This window comes from Diabrotica undecimpunctata, chromosome 2 (assembly GCF_040954645.1).
Source record: "Diabrotica undecimpunctata isolate CICGRU chromosome 2, icDiaUnde3, whole genome shotgun sequence".
In the NCBI taxonomy this organism is placed as follows: Eukaryota; Metazoa; Arthropoda; class Insecta; order Coleoptera; family Chrysomelidae; genus Diabrotica; species Diabrotica undecimpunctata.
In genome coordinates this window covers 62,184,386-62,210,249 of record NC_092804.1, presented here as the reverse complement: position 1 = coordinate 62,210,249, position 25,864 = coordinate 62,184,386, and the positions used below count along the sequence as shown (strand labels likewise).

The window sequence follows — 25,864 nt, the reverse complement described above, 5'->3', positions numbered from 1 at the left end:
AAGCTAATGGTTCGGTAATCATAGCATTCTCTAGCATTAGCTTTTGGCGGTAAAGTTACGAATGTCGTATTAAGCCATTCTTTTGGAATAACGCCTGTATTATTGTATAGTGTCGTAGCTTTATTATGTTGTGCTAATTCTGCTGCATGTATGACTTTTTTTGTTATACTGGGCCCAGTTTCTCTACTGTTGCATAGTTATATGTTTCCTACTTGCCCCTAATCTTTATTAGAGGCATTCCTGTATTTATTGTTTCTATTTTTATATTTTCTTGTTTTTGCCAAGAATAATTTTACCTTTTTCATCTAGAAGGATACTACTGTAGTTTATTTGTCGGATGCCGGCTAGTTCTTTTACCTTTACATATACATTAATATGTAGATCGATATTCCCTAAAATATAACTGTTGTTGAAATATATACAACAAGCACATTGTATTAATATTGTATTAATTAATACAATTAATATTTTACACATTATATTAATTGTATTAATTACTACAATAATTGTATTATTGTAGTAATAATTGTATAATACTAATACTCCTTATAACATCTAATTTTGTTTTATTTTCTTGATATTTAGAATTTATTGTAACAATATGCATAAATAAAAATTTAAATTAGAAATTTTAAACTAACCAGTTACCTTAAACCATCTGTGAGGAAAATGTATTATATGTATCTAGTTTTAGTGTACTCATATTTTATTAGATATACCTTCCAGCTGACGTGTACGTAAAATAGTTTGTGTTGGCACTAAAGAATGCATTAAAACTGCAATTTGTTTAGAAACGCTGGTATACATCTCTGTTATGCTCGTATTCTGCAGTGCGGTTTTGGACTAGCACTTTGTTTTACGAATGTGGCGTTTATTTTAGACAGCTCAAGGGATTTTATAAACATAACTTATTTGTGACACAAGAATGAAGTAGAACGTGGTTGTAGGATTAAATTTGCTTTATTTTTAATATCAAAACGTTACTTTTATATGAAATTGAGATAAACATTAAACATCTTTGACTCCGTACTCCATAAATAATATATATTTAAAACAATATATATGTATATATAATATATATGTATACATATATGTATATATATATACATATACTTTCTGTCAACATGAGAGGTCATTTCTTGGCCATCTATTTTAACTTAAGAGCTTGACTAATCCTTCTAAAACGGTATTACTCTTGCAGATTTATACTGATGCTATTTTGTAATCACAAAACGAAACGTTGCCGCTAATATATGGAATAGTAACATCTAGCTTTGTTTCTTTTCTTCTCTTATCTGACTGAGACCTTCAAGACTTACAGTGTGAAAGGTTTCCAACCTTTTCCATTGTTATATCACTTTTCATATATCATATTGATTTTCCAATGCAATTTTTACAAATCATTGTAGTTTATTTCTATTTTTAAAATCTTCAGCAGTAGCATGCCACAAGAAGATAGATTTAAAATCATATTGATATTTAGTTTAAAAGTAGACCTACTAGGTAATTTGAAAAGCGATATCCACTGAGCACTAAGTTTTTACTACCTGATAAGAGAAAAAAGAAAGACTGAATGACTGCCGAAATCCTTGACATGATGGAAGAGAGACGGATATATAAAACTAAAGATACTGCCAAATACCGCGAAACCCATAGACGAATTAGAGCTGAGATAAGAAAAACTAAAGAGAAATGGTTCTCGGAGAGATGCGAAGAAATCGAACAGTGCGAAAAGTATACGACTATCACAATATGCATAAGAAGATAAAGGAACTCACAACAAAGAAAAACTACAATATTTTATCGAAAGGGCTATGCGATGATAATGGAAATCTACAACTAGACCCCGACAAAATAGTTAGAATCTGGGAAACTTATGTGGAACAACTGTTTAATGATGACCGTCCTAGTGGGTATACACTGAGCAATGATGATATTCTTTTCTAAAATCAGAAGTGAAGAATGCTATAAAGGGTCTTAAAAATAACAGAAGACCAGGCAACGATAACGTATACGGGGAAGTATTGAAAATGCTGTGCGAAACAAACAGTCAATTTAGCTCTTTAACAAGCTCTTTAACAATATTTATAACACTGGAGATTCGCAGTTTGGGTTTCGGAATTCTCTTGGGACAAGAGAAGCACTTTTTAGTCTACAGGTACTCATCCAGCGCTGCAGAGATATGAACAAAGACGTGTACATATGCTTTATAGACTACGCAAAAGCATTCGATAACGTAAAGCACGAAAAGATAATTGAAGTTCTCCATAAGATCGGAGTCGACTACAGAGACATTCGAACAATAGCGAGTCTCTATTGGGGCCAAACAGCTAAAGTGAAAGTAGGATCTACATTGACCAATAAAATTGAGATCAAGAAAGGGGTACGACAGGGCTGTATCTTGTCTCCTATTGTCTTTAATATATACTCAGAAGAAGTATTTAATACAGCGCTGAAGGAAAGCACAGAAGGCATGAAGATAAATGGAGAAATAATTAATAACATAAGGTATGCTGATGACACTGTGATTCTAGCAAGTACCATGGAGGAACTGAGTTGCGTAATGAGTAAGATACAAAAAACAAGTGCACAATACGGACTAAGACTAAATATCACAAAAACCAAATGGATGTTAGTAAGCAAAACCCAACAACCACCACAGCAACTGATATTAGACAATAAAAGAATTGAACACGTGGATTCGTACATCTACTTGGGAACAACAGTTAACTCAAATTGGGATCAAGCGAAGGAAATACGTATAAGAGTAGAAAAGGCAAAAGCATCGTTCACTAGCATGAAGCAAATTTTCACCTCTAAAAGCCTCACCCTACCTCTCAAAATTCGACTTCTGAAATGTTATGTATTCCCGGTTTTATTATACGGAATGGAGGCGTGGACAATGACCGCAACATTGATGAAAAAAGTAGAGGCCTTCGAAATGTGGGCTTACCGACGTATATTACGTATATCCTGGACTGAGCACGTGACCAACGAAGAGGTACTACGGCGGATAGGTAAAGAGAGAGAGAGGTAGGAATAAGTATAAAGAAAAGAAAGTTGGAATACTTGGGTCACGTTATGAGACATAATAAATATAGAGTACTACAACTGATCATTTAAGGGAAAATAGACAGTAGAAGGGGTCCAGGGAGGAAAAGACACTCGTGGCTCCAAAACTTGCGGCAATGGTTCGGATTGTCATCTGCTGAACCATTCAGATCTGCCGTAAACAAAGTCAGAATAGCCATGTTGATTGCCAACGTTCGGAACGGACAAGGCACATGAAGAAGAAGAAGAATATCCACTGAAATTGCGAAAATTGAGTTATCGAATCATCATTACGTACCTGTATTTATTGAAGAAATGTATTTTAAGAAATATGCATACAAATACCCTTGGTGATAGATTTCTGATGGTGTATGAATCTTTACCAGAAGCATACAAGGGTAGAAGCATAGAGTTCCATATGTGCTCCATATGAAAAAGATGAAAACTTCTTAAGTAATATCTACGACCCAAAACCAAAGTAACGATCGGCGAAATCTTTTCGTATATTTTACAACAAATGAATAATTGAATTTATTCGAATATTAATGCCGCACCATATATGTTATCTTTGATGTTTCGACTTCTCCTTTCTTTCTCAAAATACAAATTTAATTTGTATTTGGAAAGTGGCTATTGTGATTGAAGTCAAAATGTCAAAAATAAAATTATTTAAATTATAATGGTGGGTTATTATTAGAAAATGTAAATTAAAATGTAAAATACAACCATAAAATAGCTTCAACAATATAAAAAATGATAATAAACAGTAGTTCGTTCTCATAATATTGAATTTATTTTACATATAGAATTTAACAAAAAATTTAAAACTTTGTGATATTCTTATTTTTATTTCATTTATTTCAAAACATTAATCTCCCAGAACGTTCGACATATCGAAAAATCAAAATCCAATACACTGGAAACAATAAAAATATTTGTCTTCCATATTTCACTTACTTTATGTGTTTAGTTTCAATTCTGTACATTGGAAGTATAAAGGCAAAATAGCAAATACGTTAACGTCCAAGTACACTTCAAATTCACTTACATATACGTATGTCGCTAATAACCTTAGCGGTTAATGCGGTTACGTAAAATAAAAAAAAACAACTACACTTGTTGATAATTAATTAACTACCAAAAAACTTTTTTATTCTAAAGGCATCTTTATTTTTTTGTTCTCAATTCCTCTTGAATTAGTTTTGCTTCAATTCAAATTTGTAACCATTTATACTATTCTGTAATTTTCCGTCTTCCGTCATCTAATGTTTTCTTTTAACTTCTTCAATATTTTTTAAAATGTTCTCTATACAGGGTGTGAGTAAATAGGCGCGACAAACTTTATGGACTTGATTCTGAATGAAAAAATAATGATAGTTTGTTATATAAATGTATGTCCGCAAATGCTTCGTTTTTCGAAATACGAGTATTGTTCTGAAGCTATTTTCTGGTGGCATTTTAAATTAATTACTATTTAAATGGGAATAAGCCACAATTAAAGGTTAAATTACGTTTATTGACGTTTCAATTTCCACTTCGGGAATCGTTCTCAAAATATAAACATTAGTGAGAACGATTTCCGGAGTGGAAATTGAAACGTCAATAAACGTATTTTATCCTTTAATTGTGGCTTATTCCCATTTAAATAGTAATGAATTCGAAATACGAGGTTTTGAGATTTTTTTTTGTGGCTTTAGCACTTAGCTATTTAGCCAATTACATAGTGAGATATAATAAAAGAAAAATTACTAATATCAATATTCCGATATAATTAATACTAAAGAAAAGAAAAAAAAAGTGTATGCATATACACATAAGTGCATACCTAAGTGTACATTATATACAGTGTATACATACATAAGTGTATAATCTATACTATTAATTGCTAGTGCAAAAAGTGTATCTATTCGAGTCAAAAAACCTCATAAAATCCCTATAGCTGAATCAAACAAAAAGAGAAAATTATATCAAGAAAAAACAAATTTAAGGAACAACAGGGATACTCACTTCTCGTCCAGGGACCCATCAGGACATTTGTTTAAGACATTACTAGCAATAGGTCACGGAAAGAAAGGTAAATAAACAATTGGGTCAGAACAAAGGTTAACGAGCTTAGCTGAGATTGACTACAGACACACATTTGCACTATGTATAAATTTAATCAAACAATCATAAACTTTTTTATTATTAGTAGCCAACAGGTTATTTATTTGATCTGGAGGAAATATTTGCAGAGTTTGCAAGTTGTTTAAAAGAGTTCCTGAATGCTGAAGATATTTGGAACACTTAAAAAAGATGTGGTTAAGATCTCCTCGTTCTTGACAAGTTTCGCATAAGTCTGAATTATATATTTTGATTTGAGCAAGATGAACAGGATAACAAGCGTGGCCAAATCTCAATCTTATTAAAGTTGTTGTATATTTACGAGCGGTATTGAAATTCTTAAACCATCTGGAATTAGGGATGTGTGGTTGTATATGCACGTATTGTGTTGTTGAGTGGTCGCAAAAAGTTTGCCAGGCGGTGTTTTGAGATTTGTCATACAATCTAACGATTTATTTATTACTCTGAAATCTTTGGAAATATGCAAATATAATGTGGTGGACTTTAAGAGGTTTATTGCGCATTTTTTGTCATACAATTTAGAATTTGATATTCATCACTGACGAGCACACAAGTAATAGTCTTAATTTATTTAAAGAAAAATTGATACGACACTGAGATATTTTAAATTGAATTTTGTTTTTAAATATATCGTTTAATTTGTGACAAACAGTCCCCCCTGCTGTTTTTTATATGGTGTAATGTTGTTATGCCAAAAAATACAACTTAACACGTATTTTTCATTTCTTTCTTTCATTTATCTCTGAAAGATGGGATCCAGTGTATAATAATAAAACACAACTCTTTTTGGAAGCCAATTATTAAGGCCAATTGTACCAAAATCAGTAATCTAACTTAATGTACTGAATATTTGAAAACGAAGAAGAATAAAAGAACATAATACACAAGTAATAGTCTTAATTTATTTAAAGAAAAATTGATACGCCACTGAGATATTTTAAATTGAATTTTTTTTTTAAATATATCGTTTAATTTGTGACAAACAGTCTCCCCTGCTGTTTTTTATATGGTGTAATGTTGTTATGCCAAAAAATACAACTTAACACGTATTTTTCATTTCCTTCTTTCATTTATCTCTGAAAGATGGGATCCAGTGTATAATAATTAAACACAACTCTTTTTAAAAGCCAATTATTAAGGCCAATTGTACCAAAATCAGTAATCTAACTTAATGTACTAAATATTTAAAAACGAAGAAGAATAAAAGAACACAATAAAAGAAAAGAGCATAAAAAGGGAAAAAGTTGACATGATCTGTACCATCTAGATCTAAGTATTATATACCAACAGAAAATATAGTCTCATGAAAAATTGGATTTTGGTAGTTATAAAGAACGAGTAAGAAATAAATGTAATAAATATATAAATGTACTTTAGAGTATATAGTAGTACCTATTAGAAAAAAGTAAAAGACTGTACTAAGGGAAAAGTACATATATCATGATAAACCATGACAAAATATCTTCTCTTGGGTTTTTAGAAATTTACAAAAATAACAAAGTAACTAAAGAAAACTACCCAAAAAAAGATTATTTTGTAAAAAATAAAAAAACAGACCAATTTATATACCACTACAAGGGGCGTATCACAAAAATACATGACATATGTTTAAATGTAAATATATATATATATATATATATATATATATATATATATATATATATATATATATACCCAACAACGGGAACAAGAATAATTTATATATACCAAAAAAAACCCAAAAAAAGATTTAACCATATAAATGAATTTCGGAAAGAAATATATCTTTTTATAGATGAAAGATATGTATAAGAACATTTTCTCTACTTTTGCAGTAAACCAAAATTAACATGACAGAACGGAGTTGCCAACTGACAAATATATTTTCTCGACTGAAGTGAAATTGAAATAAAATAATTATTTAAAGTAAAATAACCAACATGTAACGTTTATAACGTTACAAGCTACTCTCAACATTTATCTAATGTTCAATACGAAATATCGAATTAGCGTTTCTTTATTATTAGCTTTCAGTTCGCTATAGCATTATTGTTATTAATTATGTTTCTTTTATCGAACCAATTATCGAGCCAATTGCAAAAATGCAGAATTGTCAGAAAAGCATTTTATCTATGGTAAAAGTAATGAAAACAATCAACAAGTATGATGATTATTATTCTCGAGCTTTATCCAGGACGTAGGCTACTCCATTACACAATAGTCTTCACTAGCGTTTGTGCCAAAATGGTATTCATTTAAAAATCAAACGAGTGACTGCGAGTGCCCTTGAGAAGTACAAACTGAGCAACTAGAAGAGGCAGTTTTCGTGTTTATTGCGGAGTCATCTGAGGCAAGTACTCGAAAAAAAGCCGACATATCAAATGTAATATTCTGTTTATAATTCATCAACTGTATCCGCTTCATATCCATCGTGTGTAAGTCCTAAAGACTTTTTTCGGTGCCTATTTTTTTACCAATGGATTAGGTATTCATCAAATTTTTAAATGGCGCTGTGTTCACTGATGAGGTTATCTTTAGACGATATTGTATACGAAACTTCTATTATTTTCACTTATGGGCTGAGAAAAATTCAAATGGAATCTTCGACGCTCATTTTAAGTATCAGTTTTCATTAAATGTATGGCTTGGGGCATTATCCCAAGAGAATCCCTCTGTTTCCTACAGGAAGAGCTACTTATTATTTTTGAAGAAATTCCTCTACAGCTTATACAACACTTATGGTTCATGCATGATGATGCACCAGCACATTTTATCATCAGTATACGTAATAACTTAAATACAATGTATCCAAATCGTTGGATACTTGGATAGGTAGGGCAGGTACGGAACAATGAGTTGCTCAATCGCCGGATTTGAATCCTCTAGATTTTTACATTTGGGATTTTCTTAGTTTATTCCACTTACCTCTAAAATTTGGATGCCTAAAGAATGGAAATATAACCGGCTGTGATAAAGTAAGAAATACTTTAGGAATATGTGCGCGAATATGGCTATGCTTTGCATCTTATTTTACGTTTGAGAGATGTCATTTGAACTTTTTTTGTTGCTTTACATTTATTTAAAATTTTATTAGTGGTATTTTCTGTTATTGTTCTGTTTTAATGTTATTGTATTAGATAGTTCTTGAAAATGTATTAAATAAATACGCGTTAATGATGTTTCTTTTTTTAATTAATAACGGTGTCTGATATGTTAAGAATGCAAGAAAAATTTTTTTGTCGCAAATTAAACAAAGAATTTAAAAATGTTTTATTTAAAATATCGCAGTAGCGTATCATTTCTTTTTCTATTTAATTGCGACCATTATCCAGATGCGCGCCAATGATAGGTATAAAATTCTTAGTAGTATGTCAAAAAATGCGTAATAACTACCTATTTAAATCCACCAAATTTCATTTGCATGTGTTAGTCGGTTTCAGAGCAATAAATAAATCGTCAGTATGTAAGAAAAATTTCAACACCCCGTATTTTGAAAAAAAAAGCATTTACAGACATGTATTTATATAACAAACTATCAATATTTTTTCATGTAGAATCACCCCCTAAATGCACTTATTTACTAATTAGTCCAGTAAATTAACGTGAAATACGGCGATACATTGTAATTTTACGTATCAACACTGAATTGCATGAAAATTAGGATTTATGTTCTACTTACTGTTTACTTCACCTTGTTACTTGTGACGAGGTTGCTTTTTATTTTTTTGGGGTAAAAAGTACCCCTATTAAACAAAATCTTATAATTGTAAATTAAATCGAATAATTAATTCAAATCATCTTTTAATGAATTAAATAAATGTTACTTAACATTAAACAACGTACATTAAGATTTTATCACAATTTAACCCCTATACCTCACCCCCTAGATTGGTTTTAATTAAAACAATATCATTGAGTACCTTGTATCCATTCTATACGGAGTGGATACAAGGTTATACTTACCCTCCACTTCAAAACTAGACTTGTCCTTAGGTTGCTTTTTATATTTTAGGGATTAAATCGCTCTATATTAGAAAAAAAATCATAAAATTTAAGTTCGATAATTCGAAATTTGGAATTATCTAATTATACAGTGACGTTAAATTTAGATTTGTTTAGTGTTGTTATTTCTTACCACATAATTTCTATCCTTATAAAAACAACCCCTTGCAATAAAAATCGAAAGTTGTAGTATTATTTTTGTTTTTATTGAGACTATAAATACAATAATTTTTTGAATCAAAATGTTGTTTTTTAATTGAATTTATTTTATTTTAACTTAAAAAACAACCTTTATTAGTTTGTAAAGATGAGTGAAAGAATGTCTGTGCTTAATAGCACATTATGTTCATCTTACAATGCTCTAGTATACGCGTTCTAATATCTCCTAAAATATGTGATTGATTTTTTACTCATAACTCGGTTAGCTTTTAAGCTATGGAGTACTTGATGATGATGATGATGATAGTGTATTTGGCATGGAAACTAGTCCATTTGCCAGAGATTTTTAAATGGTTTATGTTATGTTTATGAATTAAATTGTATATTATATTATAATTGTATATGTATATTGATTTCTGATTTAGTGACAGTAGGTGGGTTATGTTTACTGGAAGTTGTACATTACTTTTAACCAGGTTTTCATAAAATGTAGATGAGAGTGCTTTATTTTTAAATACACCCAAACAGGATGTGATTAACATCACACTGGGAAATATTATAGCATGAGGGCTTTCCTTATTCTATAATGTTTACTCTACCAGGTGAGCAGGAACAGCACCGTGACTAGTTTTTAATCCTGTGATAGTTGCTGTTGATCGTTTAGATTATTATAATGGAATATGTGTGGTAATTCTATTAGGGATGGTAACGTAGGATGAATCTTGTACTAATGATTATTTGATGTGTTCGCCAATACTTTCCATCTGTCTTGCCAGTTAAAATTTATTTTTTTATTATAAAAGTTGATTAGATCTGATATTGTGTATATATGTTTTTGTATACCAGACTGAGTAGAATCCTTAGCGGGCTCGTCTACTATTTCATTACGTTTTATCCCGGTGTGAGTTTTTGCCCAAATAAATGTTACATGTTTATTTCCCATTTTTTGTTTAATATCACATATTAGCTCACATGTCTTATGGTTTAACTCAGTATTATTAAGTCCACTAAGAACTGACTTAGAGTCCGAGATGATCACAGCATCTTGCAAATTTTCGTGCTCTAGCCAATCTAGAGCTTTCCTAATAGCTACCGCTTCTGCAGTGTAAATAGAGCAATGTTAAGGAAGTTTTATTTTAAATGATTTATTATTGAAAGGAATGTACACAATGTGTATGAACTTAAAAACCATTTTGTAGGTTTTTTAAGGGCAATAAGATCATTTAAAGTATGTTTTTTAAAACCCTTATTTTTAACAGAGTTGTAGTTGAAAGGACTTTAACTAGTCACTAATCACGAGTGTATGCAAATTTTGAACAGCAACATATTAAGTAATTTTTGTCTTACAGAAAAACAAAAAGGACAGGGAAATGTTCAGAAAAGCAACCTATATTTTTTTACTCTTTAAGATGTTTTAGGTCCCTAATGGTTTTTAAGCTAGTTTGAAAAAGTACATTTTTTCAAAATTTCAAAATTTTTTTGCTTTACCTACTATAAAACCATTTTTTTTTAAATAAAGACTTGAACCTACATAAAACTTCATAAAATTACATATCATATAAACAATACGTAAGCGGTAAATTGTAAAGCGGTAATGATTAATTTTATTTGGGGTGCTAATTAGGAGGTGATTTTCACATTAATTAGAGGTAATTTTTACCAAAAAAAAACAACTGTATTTTGAGCATAGCTCACTTAGTTTTGATGTTGAAAAAAAAACAAAAATAAAGCTTTCAAAAAGTTTTGATGAGTTTTCCTCGAAAAGTGTTAATTTTTTGGTTATTTCACATTGAAACTTTTTCACTCTGCTTCTACTGGGTTTACCGACTTCATAAAAGCTCCATTTTTTTTAAAGTTAAATTTTTTAAAAATTTTTTTAATAAATAATTAGTTTTTAAGTTATTTGTAAAAAAACTGGCTGAAAACGTGGGTTTTAAAGTTAAATTTTTTAAAAAATTTTTTAATAAATAATTAGTTTTTAAATTATTTGTAAAAAAACTGGCTGAAAACGTGGGTTTTATTTTAAAAAATAAACATTATTTCTTGCCATTAACTCAAAGAGTATTGACAGTGAAAAATCTCTAAAAAATAAAAGTTACTTAGAATTAGTCCATGTATCGATTTCCGGACTTATTCTGAACGTATGTTTTTTTCATCCCCGAGAAAGGGTGGCTTTCGCCTTCCAAGTAACAGTAACCCTGGGCTCACGTCCAAAAGTGAGGTAGAGGGTAAGAGGAACCTAAATCCAAATTTTCAAGCAAATTCGTAGTGGCAAGAAAAATTACATTTCAAAATGGTCATTTACTGGAGTATTCTTCTTTATTTTATTGCCTCTACTAAATTTCTATCTATTATCAAACGTGTGTATATTTGTGTAAAACTAAAAAATATATACTGATACTACATTGATTTACATCTTTTTTTCAAGTGCATTCATTATTCATAAATATATAGTATAGCTTGTTATTTTTTTAAAACTATTTTTATGTTTGTTATGTTAAAAGTTGGTATAAAAGCCAACAAAAATACAATCTTAAAATCCTACTTATTGCGCCATACTTAAAGTTAATGTAACGATCTCTTACAGCAAAATAAATAAAGTTTATAGCAGATTTAATGGTGCTACCATAAAAATATCAGACATAATCTTTGTATAGCGTCGTTAACAAGCGTGTATTTTAAAACGACTTTGTAAATATCAGATAAGATTGACTTTGTGTACTTTTTCAGTGCGAACAAAAGAGATTCCTTCAACAACACAAACAGCGATCCGAGACGTACAGCAAAGCTGTGGCATTGATGAAAAAACAAAGAAAGAAATCCAGAGGGTCCAGTAAAACAGGCCTCGCAATGGATAAGGAACTTAAGGTGATATTCTTTTACTTTTATCGTTTCCCCCCATTTCCAGATTCGTTTTTGTTTTGATAAAATCGGCTGGGTTGCTCGAATACTACATGCGTGTTGTGATGTGCAGTTGGACCCTTTGTTTACATATACATAGCGTCCCAAAAAAATAAGTTTTTTGACTATTTAGATAATAAATAAATAGTAACATTAAAATGTTACATTTTTTATTTCTTAGTGTGCATTTCTTAGAGGACGCAATTTTATTTTTTTGATATATTGGAAGAATAAGTGTAAGCTTAAGTTTAAGTTTGTGGGGTCGCCACCCTTGTTTCCAGCCGCTATCATAGAAAAATAAGGGAAACGGGTTTTCGCGCTGTATCTAGTAAACTAGCAACCCTACAAACAATTATTAGACATTATTTGTAGAAAATTAAATTGTCTATAACTTTATTTTTATTAATTTTAATCGTAAAATTTAAAGTAATTTTACTTTTTTCCGGTAATTTTACAATAAAATTACAGCAGAGCAATATCATAGAGAATTTTTCGTAGAATAATTTTCACTAAGTTTGTTTTAAACTTTATTAAAATTATAAAAATTTATTAATTTCTCTGGATTTTACAGCGCTCCAAAATTGGCCTGATTCTTGAATACTAGCCATCTTAGAAAAAGAGGTACAAAGGGTTTTTGCGCTGTATCTCGTAAACTATCAACTTTACAGACAATTTTATTGAACATTATTTTTAGCAAATTAAATTGTCTACAAATTTATTTTGTTTACTTTATATGGTAAAATTGAAAATAAAAAAGTTATTAACAAAAATATCTAAAAAATTTTGAATAAATTTTCTTTTCGGCCCTTTTTTTCTAGTCATTTTACAATAAAATCGTGTCAGATAAATATTATTTCACTACAAGTTTGTATAATTTCATTGATTTTTCTGGGTTTTCTTAACATTTCTATGTTATTATTAATTTATTATCGACCCATTCTGTCACCACAAAACTTAACCCACCTCGTGAGAATACGTCTTACGAGGGTTTTAGTCGGCCAGGCTGAATTTGATGCAGATACAGTCATCATCTGTTCTGCGCTTGCTGTATTCCAACCTATGATTCTGTGACTATCGTAGTAGAGAACATTGACAGTTTTTTTCTTAATCACGGCATTAGGAAGGGAGCAGTCCAATGTTGTGTGTCCAAAGTGTCCAATTTTTTAAAAATTCACAAGGTTGTAAGTCGCATCGATTATACTGTCCTTCAAGTTTTAGTTGTCAAGCTATCTTTGCCCACTTACATTTAGCTTTTCATCGCTTCCGCCAACACAAGATGTAGCTCGTTTTCACAGTGTTAGAGTTTATCTCCGGAAAAATTGCAATCCTGAAGATTGGGGCTAGAAGAGCATGTATTAAAATTTTCAAAACTCCAGCACCCCCCGAAAACTGAAATTAATTTTTTACAGATGCAAGAGAAACTGTGAAAGTATTTGTGGTTGCTAACAAGTAGGCCTCAAATTCTCTGCAGTGTGTCATTGTTCTAGTGAAACATGCAGTCACATCATGGAAATATTAAAATTGGTCGACAAATTCGAAGATGAATTACCCATAATGACGTTAATTCTAATTTCCCTAAATTTGCAAACATTCACCTTTGATTATCAGTGAAAGCTTTTATCTACAACGTCATTATGCCTAAACTATTAAGTTTACATGTGTAACCTAAGGTTTAGGTTTTAGGCGTTGGGCGCCAGTATGTAACCATTGAACAACCCATCAGAAACAGTGGGTAACAATGGTTAACAATATACCTACCTCTGAAAGTTGGGAGCCAATGTAGAATAATAACACTCGCAATTTTTTTGGGAGCCAATTGCCCAAAATCGTCTGGCTCAGCTTCTCAGGTGTGAGAACGACTTATCTTGAGTTTGGCTAGGCCAAATAAACCAATTTATTAACTAATCATATAGTAAGTATAAAAATTAAAATTTTAATATTAAATTAAAATCAATGGAGCAAATCTTGCCTATGGCTTTACAAAACATAAAATGATAATTATGGCTTCTGATCTTGTCTTCAAGTAGATAGGATTGCAGACTGTAGTAGTTAGTTTCTGATGGAGCTGAATCAGGATACTTTTATGTTTGTATCTCTATGTGGCCATTAAGTTCTGAGTAACAGCTGCAGTTGTTATTGCATGGTCGATCATGTGCCGTGGAATTTTTTACAAAAAACATTTAAAACGTTTAAAATTTTTCCTTGCCATATGAAGGTTGAAAATAGTTACAATATTAAATAGAAAATAGCAAATTGGCAAGTATAAAATAAATATAATAATTATTAAATAAATTAGTTAAATTATATTAAAGATATTAACTGCATAGGAGACAAATTATAACTTTAAGAAACATGTGCAGAGGAGATTATGTGTGTATAAAAAAAGTCTAATTATAAATGTATAACAGTATTTGTTAGTACTTTAAAGTTGACAGTTAGAATTTTAAAAATAAATCAATCAATCAAAAAATCATAAAGTCAATTTTTTATTTTAAAATCAAATTTATACGTATTAATTTTTCTTGAACTATACTTATTATTTTTACAAATAGATTTCTTGATTAGAAACATTAGAAAACATTAGAAATATATTTTAAACAAATTAATTGTCACAAAATTATGAATAAAAATAGAAAAGTAAGTATGTAACCCAAATTAAAAAAAATGCCCATTTTCGTTAATTAGAACCGGAGATATTGCAACTGTTTTAAATTTGAATTTATAAATTCAGTTTTTAAAATAGTAAAATCGCTTCACTTTGAAACCCTTTATATTTGTCGCGTCAGGGATGGCTTATTTTTAAAGGAATCGTTTTAAATTTTTTTTGTGTATACTTGAACTCCTAATCTTTTAAATGGTTCTTTTTTAAATTTCTTATTGTTTATAAACAAAGCCCCGGTAAATTAAAAAAAAAGTGCTACCTCGGATTTTAAAGGTTGTAGGAAATTATGGTTTTTTTTTTAATTCGTGTAAAAATGCCAACAGGCCCAAAAAAGAAATAATTTCCTACATGCTATTTCGTCTGAGCTACTTTAATTGTTTATGAGCTTAAAATAACAGTACTTTTTTAATTTCAATGGATAAGTTTCACGGTAAGCGAAAGATAATGTAAAAGACAATATCGATAAAAACTTGAGGGAGCAAAGTAAATTTTACCTGGTCTGAACCTACTATGTTTACTTGTCATAGACCAGGTAAGTGAGCAACCAAGAATCATCAATACATAGAATCAAAATATATCCCAAATATTCTCGCGGAACATTTGAGTTTAAGTGGGTATAACAATCATTACACCTAAGTTAATAATTTAACTGATGTTTATTGAAACGATTGTATAAAAAATGTTATATTATTGTAGCGAGATTAAATAAAACGAGCGGTTCGAATATATTTATTTATAAGTTTACAGTTCGGTACTCTCTTATCAACTGACTCTACTTCTAACATTGTTACCTATATATACTACAGTTACTAGGTTCGAGAATATTCTGGCGTTGTCCCACCTCTAATTCGCCTACGTGACCAGTGATTCTCTCTCGCACTCGATACGCCTCGAAGCTTCGAGAAGAGTATTAGAGATGCAATGCAACCGTTACCTGGGCCATGCCGAGAGCATGTTCGTAACATTATATTACATGCCTAAAAGGAAACTTAGGCGCAAGTTGCCTACGTAATATACGTGTATTTAGCATTGTTGAGACACTAAAAGCTGCTTTATTTTTTAGAATATGCAAGTTCTTGAAGAAGAAAAAACAAAACTGGATGCCTTTTGTGAACAAAGTTTGAAAAATGTAAGTATAAAGTGTGTCTTTATTTAATCACTATAATCACAATATGAATCAATAACAATAAATCAATATAGATATATATATATATATATATATATATATATATATATATATATATATATATATATATATTATATATATTATATATTATATATATATATATATATATATATATATATATATATATATATATATATTATATATATTATATTATATTGTCATTATCATCCAAAATCTCCTTCCACCGTCGATTTTTAGCCAATTATCTTTCGTATTTCAAAAACCAAACAAACTTTCCAATTTCTGAAGAAATCACTTAACTTCCTTATTCTCCGTTTTCAATAAACAAAATACACAATAGATCTCACTATGTACGTTTCTACAAATTCCCAGTTTTTTAAATTCAATGCCAGACACACAAAAAAACAATACCGTTAATCGCTTATATCCTGTTTACGAAGACTACGAATAAAAACAGGTACACGTCTTCTTCCATGATTTATTAAAGAAATTTGTAAAAGAATATATTTTGCGTTAAAAAATTAAAATCCCTTTTTTATAAAGAAACGAACACATCGTTCGAAAATAATTGGCTCTGAATTTATCAAAGTAGATAACATCAATTTCCTATCTCAAATGATAAAAAAGAACAATTGTAGAATTGCCAGAAGACAATTCACATAAATTATATAACAAAGACGCTCACAAGGGGAATCCATTAATGGTCAGGTAATAAAGGCAAAATTTATGTTTTCTTTGTTGGAAAGTCAATGAATGCCCACATTAGAACCATATGTTTTAATTGTCTTCCTGAATTAAACAACACTATTGATTACACAATATTATGTGATAGATTTGTTATTATTGCTGCAAAAAAGTAATTTTTAAAAAGTATTACGGAATAACAATGTACTCGTATAAATACAGAAATTACATGGTTACTTATTGGTTTTTATTTTTCGCTTGTATTTGCTTGTTTCGAGTTACGTTATATTTAAATAGTGTTTTAGTCGAAGTTTAAGTGTGTTGCCGTAAATAGGGGAAACACTATCCGAATACTCATAGTTGAAATGAAAATTTTAGAACTTGGGATAAAGCTAGCTAGACTAGTTATACCTTTGTCCTATTTAAGGTTATAAAAATATTTAAAATCTCACGTTTAACCCTCAACTGCCGTTGTGGAGTCAGGTGCACCTCTTTTACTTTTTAAATCCATGTAAAACTTGCAAATTTGGCATTTATGCCTGTCCGCGCCATCTACCTTTAAGTTGGTGCACTCGTAAGCCATTCCGATGCGCACGTCAACTGTGATTCAGTATTGCTCTGAATAGCCAGCGGTAAAGTACATTTGGGGTCTGTGTTGACAATTGTCATTGGACAATTGTCATCATTTGGTTGCGGATTGTCGGAGCCCAGTCCAGTTGAACGAGAAGATGTTTATACGGGGCTAACTATTGCCATGGCAGTAGACAGCTAAAACATGGCCGACTGCTCGTCATCTGTTGTGTCCGGTGAGGGAACTGGCAAAAAACAAGACAGCACTACTGGCCTGCACCGTTCACAATGCGCCAATTGTCGCGACAATTGAGATTTCGAGTGGTGGGGGGCTCACTGGGCGCAGCTCATTGTCCTCAGTCTACTCCCGAAGACAACTGAATTTTGGGTCAATTGTGAGGGCGGTTGGCAAGGCAATTGTCCTGAAGTGTTTAGACGAAGACAATACTTTCATGCCAGTCAGTTGTCTTCTATTTTTGAAGTGGCACGTTCTTCCAAAAGAGTGTATTTCGGAGAGCCTAATCTTGATGAAAGTGTAAGGCAGTGGTATAATGAATTAGAAAGCGAGTTTAGTGATTAAGAGGACTATAACGACAAAGATTTTTCTTTAAAGAGTGACCATAACTCTGATTCTGAGATGGAACATCAGGGGTCAATCCTGAAATACAAGAAAGTCAGGCTATAGGTGAAGAAGAAGACATGCCAGAAACAACAAATGGAAAGTTTTATTTTGGTAAAAACAATACAGTGGTCTGCTGTTCTGGAAAATCCAGATTTGAATATTAGAACAAAAAAATACAATGTGGTAAAAGTTCTTCCGGTGTGGAAAGGACCTGCAAAATGTGGTGATGTCTCTGATCCCTTAAAAATATGGAGCTTTTTTTTTCACAAAGGATATGGAAAACGAAATAATTCTTCGGACAAATGCAAAGACATTGTTATTTTAAGATAAATTTAGCAGTTCTGATAGAACATAATTGAGAGAACTAACAAAGGAAGAATTTAGAGCGTTTCTCGCTATCTCATATTAGTCTGCAGTTTTTAAGTCAAATGATGAAGACTTGCAAGAAATATTTGTAACAGATGGAACGGGCCGAGACATATTCAGATCCATTATGTCTTTGAAAAGAGTATATGTTTTGCTCGCATGTCTAAGGTTTGTTGACTGAATCGTTAGTGAAAATAGTTTATTGCTTTTGTTTTAGGTTTGATAATGCAGATGATCAAATAGAACGTAAAGCATATTCGAACTGCAGCAGTGTTTTGGTTATTTGAGCGTTCTGAAAAAAATTACCAAGACTGTTATTCTATGGGAGAATTGTGTTAGAGACGAAATGCTGATAGGATTTCACGGTAGATGTATGTTCCGCATATACATACATACCTAATAAACTTCGGAAATATGGGCTAAAAATTATGGCTCAAGTACCCACTATTTCTATAATGGCTATATTTACTATGGTAAGCATAGTGATGGTTTTTCTCTAACAAATGAGAAGAGATGTTTCATAAAACCAACAAAAGCGGTGTTAAGACTGTGTCATACAATTGCTAATTCACACCTAAATGTCACAGCAGACAATTGATTTTTATTCATAGAAGTCATGGATGCATTAAAAAAACAAGAACTGACCTATGTTGGCACGCTCAAGCGAAACAAAAATGAAATACTTATGCAATTCCTTCCGTCGAAGCAGAGCTTCGAGAAACTGAAACTTCAGACACTTAACACTCACAAGAATTAGGGTATTAACAACTAACCTTAGAAACCTAACGGCGACAAAGCCAACAGAATACTCATTATAGAAGGCTACAAAGAAAAATTAATAGACCCAACTCATAATCACCCCAATCCGTACGGAAAATAGTAACTGGGCCAGAACTAACGAGCAAACGTCTGATACGTTTGGTAACCACTTAGCCAGCCTTTTTCTACCTAATTGTGGGTCTCTTTTTTCCCTGAAAATTTTCTAAGACGTTTGGTAGACTTTTGTATTAGAATTCTGTTTAGTAACATTTAGCCAACACCCTACCATTGCAACCAAAGGACAGTATTACCTCCCGCTTACACTTTTTTTATACAGGTCAGGATTCTTACTACGAGGCGTGTTTTTTAAGTAAGTACCGTTTTGGAATTAAAAAAAGACGTGCAAAGATATGGCAATAATTTTATTTTTCATGAAAGTCTGTACCTTAATCTACTTTTCTACATAAATTCCGTAAATATTGAGGCACTTGTCATAACGTGGCACCAGTTTTTGAATACCCTCCTGATAAAATTCTGCTACCTGACTTGTTAACCACTGCATCACAAATGTTTTGATTTCGTTATCGTCTTGAAGACGCTGACCGCCCAGGTGTTTCTTCAAGTGCTGGAACAAATGGTAGTCGCTGGGCGCCAGATCAGGGCTGTATGGAGGATGATCTAGAATTTCCCATTTAAATGATTTGATGAGATCTTTGGTCTGATTAGCAACATGTGGACGGGCATTGTCATGCAGCAAAACGATACCCTTAATCAACTTGCCACGTCTTTTGTTCTGGATTACACGACGCAGATTTTTCAATGTCTCACAATAAGACGCTGCATTGATTGTCTCATTACGAGGCAGAAACTCCACTAGCAATACTTCTTTTCTGTCCCAAAAAACTGTGCACATGATTTTCCGGGCAGAAATTGTTTGCTTAAACTTCACTCTTTTGGGTGATGATGAATGTCGCCATTCCATGGATTGTTGTTTCGATTCTGGTATGACGTAGGCCACCCACGTTTCGTCACCAGTAACAATTTGGTCTAAAAAATCTTCACCCTCACTATGGTACCGCTCAAGGAAAGTCAATGCACTGCCTAAACGTTGGGTTTTGTGCAAAGCCGTCAACATTTTTGGAACCCAACGTGAACACAATTTCCAGTAATTCAAGTTCTCGGTAATCATGCGATACAAAACACTACGAGAATACTGAGGAAAGCAGTCGGACAATGATGAAATTGTAAAGCGTCTGTTTTCTCTCACCTTTTCGTCCACTTTCTGCACCAAATTTTCAATAACGACCGAAGGACGCCCACTCCGTTCTTCATCATGCACATTTGTGCGGCCATCTTTAAATGCTGTCACCCATTTCCTTACCATTCCATCACTCATAATGTTTTGTCCATAAACTTCAACGATCTCACGATAAATATCGATCGGTTTTACGCCTTTAGCACTAAGAAATCGTATAACAGCCCGTACTTCGGCGATTGTTGGAGGCATCTTAAACACTGGAGTAAACAAGTATACAATGAAGAATCAGACTGTAATGACGTCAGTGCGTAGACAAGAGATGTAGGAAACCAGCGCTCATGCGCGGAACGCCGACCCTAGCGCTGCGGCGGCGGAATCACAAAACGGTACTTACTTAAAAAACATGCCTAAGTACTGCCCCTTCAGCCAATGTTGTCCGTATTTTGGTACAATTAGTCGCCCACTTTATATGGAATACTATACAAACTATAAAAGTTATAGATAATATAAATATAATGATTTGTTGTTAATATATAATAATAGTCTCCCGTTTTATACCGCTGTCGCGGCTTTGGGAGTATAGCAGGGTAGTCTGCTATATCTAGGGCCTACGGTATACAAGGAAGGTAACATGGCCAGTGCTACGCTTCAACCGTCTATTATTACCCCTGGTTTTACCCAAGGTACTCATTTTTATTCAGGCTGAGTCGACCTGGGGCCTATAGACATTTTTAAAATGTCTAGATGTTCTTGCCGGCGGTGGGATTCGAACCCCGGACCACCGGCTTGCGAGTCAAGCATCCTACCGCTTGCGCTACGCAGGCTTGTTGTTAATATAAAGAGCTAAAATTATGTAATTCTCCTCTGGAATTTTGGCATACTTCCTAGGGATTTCGAGGCATCGTGCTATTTATTTGACTATTGCTGTCTATAGGTGGGTCTATTGCGGATGTGCTTTGCGTTAAATAATGTGTTGTAAGTGTTGGTCCAACCAACGCAGTGAAGATTGTCCGTATATATTTGTAGCTTTATTGATTTTAGGTATCATTATTTTCATATACTTTAGCTGTTTCCTAGATATTTGTGAGGTGCAGTTACTTTTATCATTTTATCATTATGATTATCATAGATTATTCCTATTTCTGCCAACAACTTCACTTTTGTTTTTTGTATATTTATTTTTAAACCATGTTCTCTGGTACCATGTCCAGTCTATTCATAAACCAGTTTTGACATTGCTCAAAGAGGTAGAAGCATGATGTGTTCGCTCAATATTTATTAATTAATGGGACATAATACCTAATATAATATGTATATATATATATATATATATATATATATATATATATATATATATATATATATATATATATATATATATATATATATATATATATATATTATATATTATAACGCTCGTGCTCCATTCGAAGCTTATCGCCTTTGTATTTAAGGATATTATAATATAAAACGTTTTTTTTTAATATATTTTATTAAATAAAATCGATAACGACCATTTGGTTAATTAAATGCTCAGCTTTGCTTATATCGTAAATTTAATTATTTTTAAACATGGTTTTACTTCCACTGTAAACAAAAATATGAAAAGTAATCCGCGTTAATCTATTTGTCTCTGATTTAAAAACTCTTCTGTTAGTGATAATAGTATTATAGATTCATCAAATTCCCAAATTCATTAATATTCAAACCTTGCTAAACCCATAAAGCTGCCAAGCTTTTAGTCTACCGTGCAAATTATAGGAATTATCTTTTTGTTTTAACAACCAACATTTATAATAACTAATTAATTAGTTTTAACTTTAGGTAATACCTTTTACGGCTTATAGAAATATATATATATATATATATATATATATATATATATATATATATATATATATATATACGTTACACTTGAAATTTGTGCGGGAGTTATATGTACTTTCTGTGTATAATTTTGTATAATTTTGGTTTTGAGTAAAACCATTATTTTGATGACGTGCACAACTATTAGCCAAATGCTCTTCATGTGAGATTCCTGGGTAATAGAACTCCAACATAGTTCCTTAACCGATTCAAATTCAGGACAGCGTTAGTCGCTTTATTCCTGTTATCCTCATGATTGACTCTTATTGTCGATGATTGAGGCGCGTTTCTCTCGAACGGTCCTTGGCAAGGCTTCTTGTGATTGGTCCTGTCGATGTGTAGGTAGGAGTCATACTCGTCGGTCTTGTGACCTGATGTATTTTTGACTTTTTCTTTAATACCGTTTTCTATGTTGTTGGAAGCCTTTGAGCATCATCTCTTTGGTTTAGACTGTTGGGATTTTTTTCTATTTCTATGGATTCTCTGATTTTGCGTTTTTAATTTGAATGTTAGCTAGCATCGTAGTTTGGTTCAGATTTATTGTGTGTCCTGTATTTGAGACATGTTGTGCAATGGACGACGTTTATCTCTCCTTTCGATGTTCTTCTCGTCTAACATTGATTCTTCAGTTTTTATATCCGATGTACGATTCGTCAGAGTCCCCACATGGAATCTCGTATACTCCTTGATTTTCTAACGATATTTTTGTTTTGGCGGATGGTAAAATAGTTGAGATTTTTCTGTCGTTATTAAATATCGTTTCTATTTTGTGTTTTCTTAATACCCTTCCTATTTTCTCTGTTGTACCCTTTAAATATGGTAGAATAACTTTTGCAATCAGTTTAGCGTCTTCTGTTGGATCCTTTATTCTTTATTGAGCGTCATAAGCCTTTTTAATGGTATATGTTGAGAAGCCGTTTTTCTTAGCAATATTTTCACATTATCCATTTCTTTATTTTTATGTTTTTCGTATGATAGTCTTTTGGATCATGTCATCAGGGTTTTATTGACTGAATGTAATTGTGTTGGATGTTGATATGAATCGGTATGTAGATGTATGTCGGTATGTCCCGAGCTACGGAATTAACAACCTACTCAGTAAACGTAGTCTGGACTGAGATTCTGAGATTAAGACTTAACGTTCGATGTGAAGCAGCCAAGCTCAGCTTAACAAATGAAAAGTTAGGTTACTTTCGTCTGACCTCGCAAAAGGTGGGAGGCAGTTGAGCGATATTTTCTACATGTTATGGTGTTAATTTAATGACCAATAACTTTTTTTATTAGTCTTTAACTGTATTTTAGTATAATTCATTAAATGTGTATGCTCCGTTTTATTTTCGCTGAATCAGTATATAAACATATAAATATATGTGTATATATATATATATATATATATATATATATATATATATGTATATATATATATATATTTATATATATATATGAAAAAATTATCTTTTTTAAGGCAATGACTCAAGAAAGACGAAGATATGGATTTGTTCTAGAAAGACAGTGCTCCTTATCTAAGCATTATCTCTCGTATTATTCAAATGGAGTTGAAGCGTATCAAGAAAACATCGAAAAATGGTCCGACGTTGCAAAAACCAGGGAATATCTGCCAGAATCTGTGGAAAATATATTCACTAATAAAATCAGAGTAAGTTTTGACTTTAGAATTGACTTTAATCAAAATCAACTAATTTTTTATTTTTTTTAAGCAAATATCCATATGGCAAAATGATGACCTCTACTCAAATCCTAGAAGTCCCAATCTCGAAGATGACAGACTAAGCATGAGCTCCCAACTCAGAAAAACTAGAAGCATGGATGCCTCTTGCTTGGATATCCGTTCAATAGAAGAGATCGGTTCACCAAATAGTACTCTTAATCGAGCTAAATCGGAATATAATCTCAACTCATCTGCTCACTCAAATACTCAAGGTAAATGCTTTATTTATTTTAATAATCACTATTTCTCTGAGATATTGTATATTTTGTTTGACAGTAAAAACAATTTATTATTGTTATACGCAAATTATATATAGATGTTGATTTGCTCTGTTATATGTTGTGTTCTTATTATTTTTTTGATATTTAGTTGTTCTGGTGTTGACACAAAAGGCAAAGAAATTATTAACACCGTAAAGAACAAAAAATTGGCTTACTTCGGCCACATTAGGCGTAATAATAAATACCGACTTCTAAAGTTGATTATACAAAGCAAAATTAAGGGGCAAGAAAGGCCCTGGACGTAGACGTATATCTTGACTGGCCAATCTTGGGAAAAGGACTAGTCTAACGTCAACTGATCTATTTCGGGTTGCTGTGAATAAAATAAGATGGGTCAATGTGGTCGCCAACATCACTAGAAGATAGGCACCTTCAGAAGAAGTGTTAACATATTTGTTATGTGAGCTCTCCAAGGAATTCTTAGCATCTTTTTCAACACAACATGTCGAACGCATATGTGTTTTTTTGTCGATTTCCTTGAGAGTCTAATATTCTTATACTTATAGAAAATCTGGAAAGACTGATCTGACCTGTCTGATTTTTCTGCCAACATTGATTCCATGCCTTCTCCAAATTTTAATAAGCTTAACCATTGCATTTTTTACTATTGATATTCCCAATCTAATTTCTTTAGTGCATCCACCGGTGTTAGTTATCATGAACTCCAACTAAACAAAGTGGCTTACAATCTTGATGTTATTTATTTGTGTTCGTTGGTTTTGGTTTATGACACCGCCATTTCATTTATCACTGACCTTCCCCATAATATATCCCCCATATATGTTAAATATATGGGGAATTACTTGGTATAATTCTTGCAGAAATGATTATTTGTAAATGATACTTTAAAATTCAGATATAAACTAATTAACTTAAAAGTCGGTCTCTATTATTGAGCTATTAAAAACATTAGACAAATACAAATTTTTAAATAATTTAACATAATTATTTTAAATTGTAACTTAATTGTAGTTAACAAAGTGTTAATTTTAGGAAGCAACACACCAACTCGTCAACCAATGAGACCTATTACAGTCCCTCCTCCGCCCACTTGGGACTGTCAATTGGCTCGCGCACTCTACGCTTATCTTTCAAGTGGTGAAAACCAGTTAAGCTTCCACGAAGGCGATTTAATCGCTCTAATAGGAGAACGGAACAAGGGTTGGCAATTTGGAGAAAACCTTCGGACTCAATGCAGTGGTTGGTTCCCATTGGCATACACTGAGATCATAGAAGATCCTCCAACGTAAGTAAATATTTTTTTAATTCAAATTTGTGAACTTCTAAAACAAGAAATGTATGACAGTAATATTTATTAAATTTTTGTATATTTTTAAACTAACGTTACTATGGAGTTGCGAAGAACTTTGAAATTAAAGAATCAAAAGGAAAATGATTACAAAATCATCTGTTTGGATTTAGACAAGAACATAACACTCTTAAACAAGTCCATTGATTGGTCAATCATATCAGAAATGACCTCTAAAATAAACGATATTCCCAGCAGTATTCAGTCGCTTCAAAAAATAACAATACAATTCTCGTATTACATGTTTCGAATGAAAAAATGGAGGTGTATAAATTTTATATTTAAAACGAGGCACGAAGATGGATTTTATATTTTCTACGACGATTACATCCATAGAAGATTCTACTTGAGGATCAAATAGTGGTTATTAGCCACTAATTCCATTAATAATGCCT

The 25,864-nt window shown here is 31.8% G+C and overlaps 1 protein-coding gene across 2 annotated transcripts in view; it reads left to right on the top strand.

The window, feature by feature from the left end:
- IRSp53 (Insulin receptor substrate 53 kDa) overlaps window positions 1-25,864 on the top strand; it is a 633,215-nt gene that overhangs the window by 569,612 nt on the left and 37,739 nt on the right. For both annotated transcript variants that reach the window (XM_072523036.1, XM_072523035.1), the window contains exons 6-10: window positions 12,046-12,183; window positions 15,942-16,007; window positions 23,616-23,807; window positions 23,869-24,091; window positions 25,154-25,406. In XM_072523036.1, coding sequence (XP_072379137.1) covers window positions 12,046-12,183; window positions 15,942-16,007; window positions 23,616-23,807; window positions 23,869-24,091; window positions 25,154-25,406 — 872 coding nt within the window. The remainder of the gene's footprint in view (window positions 1-12,045; window positions 12,184-15,941; window positions 16,008-23,615; window positions 23,808-23,868; window positions 24,092-25,153; window positions 25,407-25,864) is intronic.